This window comes from Diabrotica undecimpunctata, chromosome 7 (genome assembly GCF_040954645.1).
Source record: "Diabrotica undecimpunctata isolate CICGRU chromosome 7, icDiaUnde3, whole genome shotgun sequence".
Classification (NCBI taxonomy): domain Eukaryota; kingdom Metazoa; phylum Arthropoda; class Insecta; order Coleoptera; family Chrysomelidae; genus Diabrotica; species Diabrotica undecimpunctata.
The window spans coordinates 114,095,838-114,108,268 of NC_092809.1; the positions used below are offsets into that span (position 1 = coordinate 114,095,838).

At 35.0% G+C, this 12,431-nt stretch overlaps 1 protein-coding gene across 3 annotated transcripts in view; it reads right to left on the minus strand.

Moving 5' to 3' along the window:
- The window catches only part of kn (EBF transcription factor knot), a 379,602-nt gene that overhangs the window by 15,432 nt on the left and 351,739 nt on the right, over positions 1-12,431 (minus strand). For all 3 annotated transcript variants that reach the window (XM_072538021.1, XM_072538019.1, XM_072538018.1), the window contains exons 11-12: positions 7,034-7,160; positions 904-992 (exon numbers count right to left, since the gene is read on the minus strand). In XM_072538021.1, the coding sequence (XP_072394122.1) occupies positions 904-992; positions 7,034-7,160 (216 nt within the window). The remainder of the gene's footprint in view (positions 1-903; positions 993-7,033; positions 7,161-12,431) is intronic.

Sequence of the window (12,431 nt, forward strand, 5' to 3'; positions counted from 1 at the left end):
ATCAAATCAAAGTATATGAAAATAAACACGCAAACACAAATCCTACGATCACTTGTTACAGAAAACGAAGTCATTGAAGCAATGAACGAATTTGTATAACTGGGAGCGCTCCTTAACACTGAAAATAATACAACAACAAGGATAAACCGCAGAATTTGCACGGCCAACAGATGCTATGTTGGACTCAATCTCCTCCTTAAATCCACAAATAACTCAGAGAAATACAAAAATAAAAGTCTACAAAACAATAAAACAATAATACATCCAGTTCTAACATATGACTATCAGAGACCTGGACTCTAACAAAAAGTAACGAAAATATGTTAGCATGTTTCCAAAGAAAAGTACTAAGGCGAATCTATGGAGCAGTTATCGACAATGGAGTGTGGGGAAGACAGTACAACTCCAAACTTTATAGAATATACCCGGAACCAGACATCGTAAAACATATTAAGATAGAACGTCTGAGGTGGATAGGGCATGTAATGCGGATGGAACAAAAATGACCCAGCTATAAAAAAAACTAATTGATAGAGCCATTGGTCAGAAGAAGAGGAAGATCCATAACAAGGTTCCTTGATAACATGGATGAAAACATGCGAAATATGGGAACACGTGCTTGGCGGAGGAAGGCGATAGATAGGGACGACTAGAGTGAAATTCTTGAGGAGGCTAGGACCCACGCTGAGTTGTAAAGTCAGAATGATGATGAATAGAAAAAACAAGGAAACAATTATTAATCAGTCCCTTTTAGTAGTAGTTTAAAAAAAAATCGTAGAATTTATAAAGTTTAGAAAAATGTTTATTACAGGTTTTACTAATATTGCTAAACGGCTTTTCTACACTTAAACACTAATATTTATATACTTCTGCATTAACTGAAAAGTATGTTATTTTACTTACTTTAGGTAATTTTTCCGGATCTCCGGGATGTCTGGGTATAAGTTTTTGTAGTCTTTGGAAGCCATAGTCAATTGTAGGTTCATTAAGAGCTGTAAAATAAAAAATCAATATATACTAGTTTTTAACGATATAATAATAAATATAATATTAAACATGTTCTTGGTGTCTTGGTCTTTCGCGAATTAGCGGGTTTTACCATGTGTCTTAAGGTACTGTTTCCGTTGACTAATTTCTATCACTAAGTGAGAGAGAGAGCACGTCTATTGCCCGTCGAGACGAGAGATATTTGCAGTATTTTATCGCGTAGTAATTAGTGGTTTTTACTAAGCGAAGGCGAAAACTCTATCAAAACTTCAGGCTTTTGAGCTATGGTTATACAGAAGGATCCTGAGAATGCCATGGTCAGACAAAGTCACCAATGAAGAAGTACTAAGGAGGATAAACACAACCGCGGATTTGGTTAATATCGTGAAGGACCATAAGCTGCAGTACTTGGGACATATAATGAGAAATCAAGGCAGATATGAGCTACTCCAATGTATTTTGAAAGGTAAAATTAAAGGAAAAAGGACCCCTAAGAAGACGACTAATAAGACTAAAAGAATGCAGCGTCTGATCCGTTTTGGAACCAATATCAGGGAGAGAAAAGCATCTCCGTTGTCTACGGAAGCACCAAAAGTAGAGAACGGAGCGAAAAGCATATTTCCGATACAATCACTATGATCAGAGAGCTAAACACAATGCGTCTGTTGTCTATGCAAGTCAGCAGTCGAGAGAGAGATTTCGAAAATCCTTCTGTTCTTGACGGACACAAATAGCTAAGAGAGCGCTATTTTTGCTTATTAAAACGAGTGGGGTTAGAGTGAAAGTGGGAATAATTACTAAATGTTTAATGTTTAATTAATATTGAGGTTGAAAATATAAGATTTGATATAGCGAAAAATATAATATTATTTTTCATCATCATCGCCTTTCTTCGCCAAGCACTTATTCTCTTCAGTCGTTCTTATCCATCGCCTTATTTCGACAAGCTCATATTCCTCGTATTTCTCATGTCTTCATCGATGTTATTAAGGTAACTTGTTCTGAGTCTTCCTGTTCTTCTCTGACCAATGGGTCTATCAATGAGCGTTTTGCTAGCTGGGTCATTTTGTTCCATCTGCATTACATACTCTATCCACCTCAGACGTCCAATCTTAATATGTTTTACGCTATCTGGTTTTTTGTATAATCTATAAAGATCGAAGTTATTTCGTCTTCTCTACACTCTATTGTCAATCACTGCTCCATAGATTCGCCTGAGTACTTTTCTTTCGAAACATTGTTTTACGAATGTGAAACACATGTCATTTAGATATCTCCACCATTCTGTGGGTTTTTGGTCATGTTTTTACCACAATGTGCTTAAAATTTTCCATAAATCTATCTTCTAATACTGTAGCACATGGCTTATCCAAAATCTTGTTTATAAAAATCGATGTCTAATTAAAAATAGGTGTAGTCAGTGCATAGTAATATTAGCTACATTATAGATGAAATATTAAGTTTTACGATTGTTCCCAGTGTATCATTCGTCTCTACTCTGGTTCTTATTATTTTTAAGATTTTTTTTTTAAAGACACATTAGTGAATAGGCTGGTAATATCAAAACTGACTAGCTTGTTGTTGAAATTTTAATCAAATTTCTAATTTTAATATTTAATTTCTGCTAGTTTTTCAGAAAATGTTGTGAGTTGTTTAAAAAAAGTTAATTCATGTTTTTAAAAAGATCGTTCAGGTTTCAAAGCAATAATTATAAATATCGCTGAGGTCGCGAAGTAAAAAGGTCAACAGTCATAAATATTTCGTGCTTTTTCTATCATCAGACTGAACTTGTAATGTAGACATAATGAAAAATATCATCAATGGAAATAAACATTTAGTTTAAACAAATTATAATAACATTAAAATAAAAACAATTAGTTAAAACAAATAGAAACAAATCTAATGCGATGATTTTTTGTATATGATTTACTGTGAAGGCCACCAGATGGCGTCGGGTAGTTCCCCTAAAATACCCGTCATATAGTAAATATTTTGTAACTGATGAATCACACATTTCGGTAAGCTACATTTATATATATATATATATATATATATATTTTAATGTTCCCAATACTGTGGCTTACAATATTTTATTAAACGTTTTAACAGATTGAATGCCAACCAGAAACTAAGTAGATCAGTGGATTTTTAAATTAATGTTTTCAGAAGACAGCTGCGACTCGTCAGATGAGGAATTCAATTTCACAGTTTTCATAAACGATCCAGCTTATGTTCCAAGATCGTCAGATTCTGATGACTTTGAACCTGCTACTCAGGTGCAGTCAAAGTCTGAGATGGAAAAAACGCATGTAAATCATCAGATTTTGATTTGAGTGATACCCCATTGACAAATTGCAACACAACAGTCTCCCAAGTCAACCGACTCATTACAGAAATCAGTGATAGTTGGTCTGAACCTACCGAACGGCAGAAAAATTTTTCTTTTATAGATGGATGTGGTTCTAATGACGTGGTTGTGGCTCAACTTTCAAGTTTTACTCCATTTGACTTTTATTCAGCTTGTGTGCATAATTACATATTTGAGCATATTGTCCATCAAACAAATTTATATGCTACATAATTCCTAACAACAGCAAATGATATCCCACGACTATTTCTGAAATAAAAAGATTTCTAGAAAATGCCAGCAATAAAGAGTTACTGGTCCAAATCTATATTGTATAATAATAATAATGTGAGGAATACAATGAGCTGGAACAGATTCCAGCTTCTTCTACAATGAACTTTGCCCCCAAGGAGATTGTCTTTATAAAATACGGGTATTGGTAAATATGTGCAATACAAATTTTCAGGAGCTGTATACTTCAGGTGAAGTTTTTTGTATAGATAAGTGTATGATTCCATTTCAAGGACGCTTGCTTTTAAAACAATCATCATCATGAGTGCTTTTCATTTCGGGTAGAATGTTTAGCGCTCTTACTTAGAGCTCTCTGATTCGCTTATTGCGGTAAATCACCCCGCAGTCCACTTGTATATTGACAAAGTTTGTTGTATGACTTGGCTTTAGTTACAATTTTCTTCCACTCATTTCGATATGTGCATAATTTCCTTCAGTTTCTGACTTCCAGAATTTTGATATCTCTCATGGCCTGATCCTTTCATCTCTCTCTGGGTCTTCCATTTGGTCTTTTAGTTGCTGGTTTTCATCTGATGATCTTCTTGATCAGTAGGTCGTTTTTCCTTCTCTCTATGTGTCCCATCTCAGCCTCTGTGATTTAATAAATCTAACATATCTTCTCCCTTCATTATGTCTCTTAGGTCATGGTTCATTCTTCTTCTCATTTCTCCGTTGTCCATTCTTATCGGCCCCATAATCCGTCTGAGGATTTTCCTTTTGAAAATTCTTAATTTTTCTTCATCTTTTTCCAGAAGGCACATTGTCTCAGCGGTGTACGTAACTACTGGTCTGATTGTAACTCTGTATATTTTCAGTTTTGTATTTCTGGATAAGTTCTTGTCCTTCATAAGGCTATGATATCTCCAGTATGTTTTGTTACCTGCTTTTAAAACAATATATACTGCAAAAACCCACAAGTATGGGATAACAATTTTTAAGCTATGCTGTAATTCTGGTTATACCTGGAACTTGGAAGTATATGGTCGTAAAACTAATAACAATAGAACTACGTCTTTGTCCACAGACGTTGTTCTAAGATTGTCTGAGAAGCTCCTGGGTATTGTCGCAGACAATTTTTACACAACTCTTGAACTCGCAAATAATCTGCTTAATCAAAATACTCATTTGATCGAAAAACTTCGTAAAAATAGACGTGGAAATCTAAAGGCTGTCATAAATAAAAAGTTGAAACAAGGTAAATTAATTTCGAGGGAAAACGATGATGGTATCACAATTACAAAATGGAAAGATAAGACAAATGTACTCATTCTCTCAACGAGGCACGCAAATGAGACAGAAGAAATAGTCAGGAGAACTGAAACTGTAATAAAACCCAGGTAAATTACAGATTACAATACTGGAATATCTTCCATAGATTTATTTGATCAACTGGCTAGTTATGGTTCGGCATTACGACGCAGCCTGAAGTGGTATAGAAAACTAGCCATAGAGTTGTTGTAAGGTATTGTCAATGCTCGCTTTTTTACAAGGAAATTACAATGAAAAATATAACTAATGATGAATTCAGAGAACACATTGTAACAAAAACAGAACCCTTGAACACTGCCGATGAGACTTTACCACCAAATACGCCTCAAAATTTTGAACTACCGAAACAAAAGTCGATATCCAATCATAAATTTGTAAAAGAAGAAGGGAGTTTAAGAGTGGGCCCTAAATAAAGAAAAACAGATTGGGTGAGATCCCACGAAGTAAAATATCAAAAGTCAGCACATTGTGTAATGATTGTATTGGAAAACCTCCAATGTGTCTTTCTTGTTTAAATAAAACACATTATAATTATAGTTTATTCGTCTTCCAAGTTTGGACCGTATCATTTGTGAGTGACCCAAAAGTGGGTTCATCTCGACGTTTCGCTACAATTGTATGTAGCTTCTTCAGGAGAACAAAAAAGAAACAGAAAAAGAAAACAAAAGACAGGAAGATGGGTAGTTAGCAACGGTAACTCAGTTACTCAACGCAACCAGAGGCGAATACTAACTACCAAGATGGGCAATTGGTCACAGTAACTCAACTACTCAACGCAGCCAGAGGTGAAAACCAAATGCCAGGACAGGGATTCACGTCCAACAGCTCAGAACACTAACGCGTCGAGAGGCGGGGAGTGAATCCGACGATTACTCCACATGTTCCTCCAAAATGTCTCTGATATAACGATCCGCCGTTTAAACTCCTCAACGTCCTCCACGAGGCACGAAAACTAACTCGTTTTTTTCATCATTCATGGAAATGCCTGCCCAAAACATACAAGAATCGTCTCCATATGACACAATTTCTCGTAAACAACATTGAGCAAATCGCTTTTCTGGCCTTCTATAGACTCGAAGCCTCTTGTCGTTGCTATGTAGGTATTCCTACTTTCGTCGGAGGATAATACCTGACTCCATTGATAGTCGTCCCAGCCAGATGTTCTCGAGCAAATTCTAATCGCCTTTTGTTCTGGACTGCAGTTAGCTTTTGACTCGTAGCTGCTTTTTTTGGTGTTAGGTCGGCTGCCTTCAGTCTCCTTCTGACTGTCCAAACACTGGTAACTACACCTCGGACCTCTCTAAACTCTTCTTTGAGATTAGCACCAGTTAAATGTCGATTTCTCAGGGATTTCGATACAAGAAATCGATCGTCTCTCTCCGTTGTTATTCGTTTACGGCCTCCTCCTTAGTGGCGGACATAATCACCAGTATCTTGGTACCGACGATACACTCGGGACAGCAGATTGGCTTAAATTTAGTCGATTTGCCACGGTCCTCTGACTCAGGCCTTCTCACAATAATGATACTGCTTGAGCTGCTTTGACGGATGTGGTATCCATTTGTAATGCAGTTGCGAACTTAGAGACTGATGTATTAGTGGGTTGCTATGGAAATTGGTACGTACGATGTTAACCGAATGTGTTAAGTCGGTGCGTGTCGATTTCAATGAGTCAAATTCTGACCCCCTCTCTACGTGTTGCATTATTTACTTACAATAAGACATCGGATTCACCAAAAAACAAAACTTTTTTAAAACTCAATAATGAGTTTAATGATTGTACACTAAATATTTTTAAATTTACACTTTTTAGATTGAAACAGGAGACATACTTTCGCAAAATAATTTTGAGTCGATTATTTTGCACTCAAGTGTAGTTATATAAACCATTACCTTAGCAGAGCAGACAGCGATGTATGTTAAATACCCAGAATTTGCAGACAGTGTGAAAGTATAGTCAAAAAAGTTTATGAAGTCATAGCAGACACGGGTGTCTGCTGTGATACTCAACCTGTTATAGTCTTTAGAGTTTATGGTTTACATGTTTCGTGTATAATGGTACTATTCAACTAATTACTTGTATTCTACTACTAGAACTTATATAAATTATTCCAATTTTTATACAAATTTTATACTTACAAACATAAACAAATCGGCCAGGCGCTCCTTTACAAAACTGTTTTGATTTATAGGATAACGTTACTTCTACTACTCCAGGTATATGACGTGGCGGCGTTTGGACTCGTATTGCATGCGGTGTTATTAACTAAAATAGAAAATAGATTAATATATTAACTGCTGCATTAGCCTATAATAATGTACTATTTAACTATTTTATGACAATGTCTTTAACATGACCCTCTTTTGCTAATCGCATTTTCTATTTTTCCTCAACAATAAAACAAAGATCTTTTGTGAAACGCAAAAAAATATTAAAGAAATGATTGAAATATCATAACAACGAATATTTTTTAAAATGATAAAGACATAATAATAAGTAATGTAAAAGAAGAGATTGCTGTAATGCATTCAAAAACCCTTTACTTATGAAAGACCTAAACTCTACAAAGAAAGATACTAAGAAATATTAAATGCCACTAAAACATAAAAGATCGCCAAGGTAGATACTGAAACATGCGCCGATCGAATTGATAAAATATTTTGATGAAAACCTGGTTCATGTAAGGATATAGAACTCGTTAATACACACAACTCAACAATTTAAGTGGATTTCTATCTTGGTTTTTTTACTTTTCAGGAAATAATAATCTGGTTTAAAATATTATATGTTTTAGCAACTTCATTAGTGGCGTTCCAATAAAAGCTAGTTTAGTTAAAATAAAATTTAGTTTGGTAATAAGCCTTTAAGACTGTACCATGTAAACAGCAGTGCGTTGGGGCACTATGATTCCTTATGAGGAGGACGGGAAAGAGTCGCAACTTATGTTCAATATCGTTTCTGGGTCTCCACGGCAAGAAGAAACAGGACATATATAGGGTCAAGGATAAATAGCTTACCTTGCAAGCAAGCTACTGGAAGGTTGATTTCTAGTTAAACTATCAAAAGACTGTTGCATGCACGGAAGCAAGAACACGCGCTACATTACCCACTATTGACAGCAGAGCAACGTCATGGGCTGGAGAAAGAGAGGACAACGATATAAAGAACATTTTACGGGTTTAACCACTCTCTTTGGATTTGTGTCTGGGTCATAATATGTTAGCATGGACGAACCGACTTAATAATTTGAATTAATAAAACAATGACACCTGTAAGATATCGTAACTTGTTTATAGAGCCAATAATAGTGCCATCTACTGGTGCTATAGGTTACAGATTTGTTTTTATCGACGATAATGCCTGTCCTCACCGCGCGAGAATTGTGAACGAATGGGAAGATTATCATAGATTTACAAGAATAGACCGACCACCGTGTTCTTCGGACATGAATTCCATCGAACAGGTTTGGTTGGAAATGTCCAGAGGTTTAAACCGACTTCTACAGCAACCTTAAACTTTACAATAATTAGCTAATGAATTGCTAACAATTTGAGAAACAATACTTCAAAATTTTATTGATAATTTAATAATAAGATTCCCAAACGGGGTGACCGCATTAAAAAGAACGAGAGGCGGCCCTACTATGTATTTAATTATTGTATATAAACGTGAACATAAAACAATTTTGTAACGACTTTTCTTGGAATATTCAATGATTTTATATTATTTATTTATTTTCAATTCGTAATCAACGGACAGACTATTAGTAATCTTCGCTATGCTGGTGATACAGTCATAATAGCTGATAGCCAAGAAGCGCTACAACGACTAATAAATAGAATAAACACTGAAGGAGAACGACTGGGATTGAAGATTAATATAGACAATACGAAGGTAATGGTGGTTAGTAGAACACGAAATATGCAATTAAATATAAGAGTAAACAATAAGAACATCCAAAAGGTCCCCAAGTTCAGATATCTCGGTAGTTGGATAACTGAAGATCTAGATCCAGACATAGAGATACGAAGCAGGATTGAGCAAGCCAGAACAGCATTAACTAATATGAGAACCTTGCTAAGTAACAGCAGCCTTAACTTAACGCTTCTATATCGCTTTTTAAAATGTTACATATACTCCATACTGCTATATGGTGTAGAAACCTAGACCATATAGTCCAATGTGATGACTCGATTAAAGGTTGAAATGTGGGTATTTAGAAGACTACTTAAAATTCCCTGGACAGATCACACAACAAATGTCGAAGTATTAAATCAAATGGGCATAGAACGAGAATTGCTGCCAATAATATAAAGAAGAAAAACTGCTTATCTGGTTTCGAAATTCCAAGTACCAGTTCTTAAAGCTTATTATGGAAGGGAAGATAGAAGGAAAACGGGTCACTAGAAGAAAGAAATACTCATGGCTTAAGAACATGAGGGATTGGACAAACCTCGATGCCCATGCACGCTTTAGAGCCACACAAGACCGAGAGAAGTATGCCAGAATTGTCGCCAACATCCACTAATTGGATAGGGCACCATAAGAAGATTTATTTTATTAAAAAGTATGTGTCACCAAGTTCTTGAACAAGAACTTAGTGATACATGCACTATTAAAAACCAAAAGGTAACGGATTATTCGAATGTTCCAATATTTTTACTAGGCTTTCTTCTTCTTCCTATATTGCTTTACATATTTATTTATCTGTCATAATTTGCTTTCTTTTTTCGGTCTCTTTAAACTAAAAATTTAGTTCTTCACCTGTCTCGAATCCTCGTTTTTTTTTTAATTTAGAGACCAATCGGCATTAGGTATATTATATTTTTTACCACATTTTTCTACTTCTTTTTCAATAAAGCATTCATTGTAGCACAGAGATTTTTCCATGATGATTGGATTAAGTTAGGTGATACTCCATAAATAATCCATATAGAATATAACATCCTTGAAATCAAATTGTTTTAAGTTCTGCGTTATCTTACCATCCTGAGAAATATTCTGTATAAGCAATTTATTTTTATACAAGGACTTTACTTTTCGGATAAAATTTTGATCCATCGGCTACAAAAAGTGTTCGGTTTGATGGTAGGAAGATGGTTTAGATATTGTTATAATTTGATCCAAGTTCTTGTTTATTTGAGTGACCTGAAGCATTGTCAAGTACGATTATAATTTTTATGGGCAAGCTGAATCTTTGCATAAACTTGTTCACTTCTGGGACAAAGTCTTTATGGAACCATTCACTAAACATTGACAGACAAAAATGTGTTTGAAAAGTCTGTGATTTTTAGCTTTCAAACATAATTAAGAAATTTAATTTGTGTATTCCAGTAGCATTTGAACACGGCATTGATGTGATTATATCTCTATTCACTTTACAACCTGATGCGTTCGATTTTTTAGAGGATATGAATGTTTTTGTTGGGCAATACTCTACAAAAGAGACCACACTCGTTTGCATTATAGATTTGGTCAGGAAGAAGACCCAGTTCTTTTATTTTGTCTTTAAATTGTTGCACTGCAGATTGGTTGATTGACAAATTTTCACCAGGTGTAATAACTGCGACTTCATGACAAAATCATCTTTTTTTTGTAATTCTTTTTCTTCTTCCTCCTCTTTATAAGCAATTTTGCTTTTTCTTTGGCTGATTATTACCTCTATGAAAGATTGTCACTCCATCTTTTGCACGTTCGTCCGATACTTTTTCTGCCGATTGGTGACTTATCTCTCGCTATTTTGACGACACGGGTCTTCCCAATTTTCCATTATTTTTTTCTATTTTGTGTCTATTTATTTATATACTGTACGTTACATTCTCTTCTGTAATTCTTGCTTCATTAGTTCTGTAATTCTTCTAAGTACTCTCATTTCTGCCGTTTCCAGTAGCCTTTACGTTGTGGCTGTGTCGGGTCTTGTTTCTGAGGCATATGTCGTTATTGGTCTTACACTGGCTTCATAAATTCTTGACTTTATCTCAGTGTAAATGTGTCTGTTTTGACATATAGTGTTATTAAGGCATCCTGCCAGTCTATTTGCTTTTTGTACTTGATCTTTCACTTCTTTGACCAGGTCTCCATAGCTAGACAGTGTAATTCCCAGGCATTTTATTTCCATTACTTGTTCAATACTAATGCCATCATTTTCTATTTTACATCTGGTTGGTCCTTTGCTGACTACTATTTTTTTAGTTTTCTAAGATGACATTGTCATATTAAATTCTTTTGCTCTTATGTTAAATCTGTTGACCAGTCTTAGCAGACCTTCTTCATCTTGGGCTATCAATATTGCGTCGTCTGCGTAACAGAGTATTTTTATTTCTTTGTGTCCAATTTTGTATCCTCTTCCTTTGTTAACGCTTTTGATGATTTCGTCCATCATCAAATTGAAGAACATGGGGCCCAATGAATCCCCTTGTTTTATTCCGCTGCCTATTTTGGTAGTTTCTGTTAGTTGTCCATCTATTCTGACTTCCGTTTTGTTGTTTTGGTAGATGTTTTCGATTGTTTTTGTAATATTTAGGAGAACTTCCCTATTATACATAAGATGGATTACATGTTTGAGTCTTACTCTGTCAAACGCTTTCTTTAGGTCAATCAGACACAGAAATGCTTATCCATTATACTCTAGTAATTTCTCAGTAATTTGCTTTATAACGAATATTGCATCTGTACAATCTTCCACTACGAAAACTCTGTTGTTCATCTGCTAAACTTATTCTCTGATTTATTAGCACTTTTGCTTTTGCTTTGTTTTGCTTTTAAAATTACTCCAAATATCAGAATGTGTTAAAAACACTCTTGCATGAAATACATGTAGAGAACGTTTTCCATCTTTGAACATTCCCCAACTCTAAATATTTAACCTCTTTTTTTTATTTTAGTTTGATGGCCTTGGTCGAGCCAATTAGCGAAATTTAACCTCTTTCTGGGTCCAGATTTAATTGTCTTCACGTGGTCCATTATCCTTTGTTTTTTTTTCTTAAGCCCGTGTATAGTAGCATGCCCAACTCCATATTCTTTTGTCAATCTGCTCATGTTTTCTCCACTATCTAACTTCTTTAAAATGGCCTTTTCATCTTTCAAAGATAGTGTTGTGTTTCGATTTCCTTTAAAATTTTTAACTAAAGTATTTTTATTTCAAACAGTAGGGAGCTATGTACACACGTGCACCTGATACGTTTTGAGGTGATTTTTTGACTTAGCGAAGCGCATACGCATTGTGTGGTGTAGGGAGTAGTGAGGGTGATGCGAGCAAAGGGTGCCTGATTATTGGACCTGTTAGTTTATTGAAGTGAATGTTTAGTGGATTAGTGAGATTTTGTTGTAATTCGGAATTAGACACGGTATAAAAATAAAAATAAAATCTTTATTCCTTTTTAGTGCACTGGCACAGAAATGGAGAGAAATGAAGATATTCTGGAAATTTAAAAGTAATTTTTTGTAACGAGCATAAAGGTGTAAGAGTCTTTTTGGTCAGATAAAAGAACTCTGAGTTCATCATTTAATTAAACTGTCTAGCAATCTCATTATTAA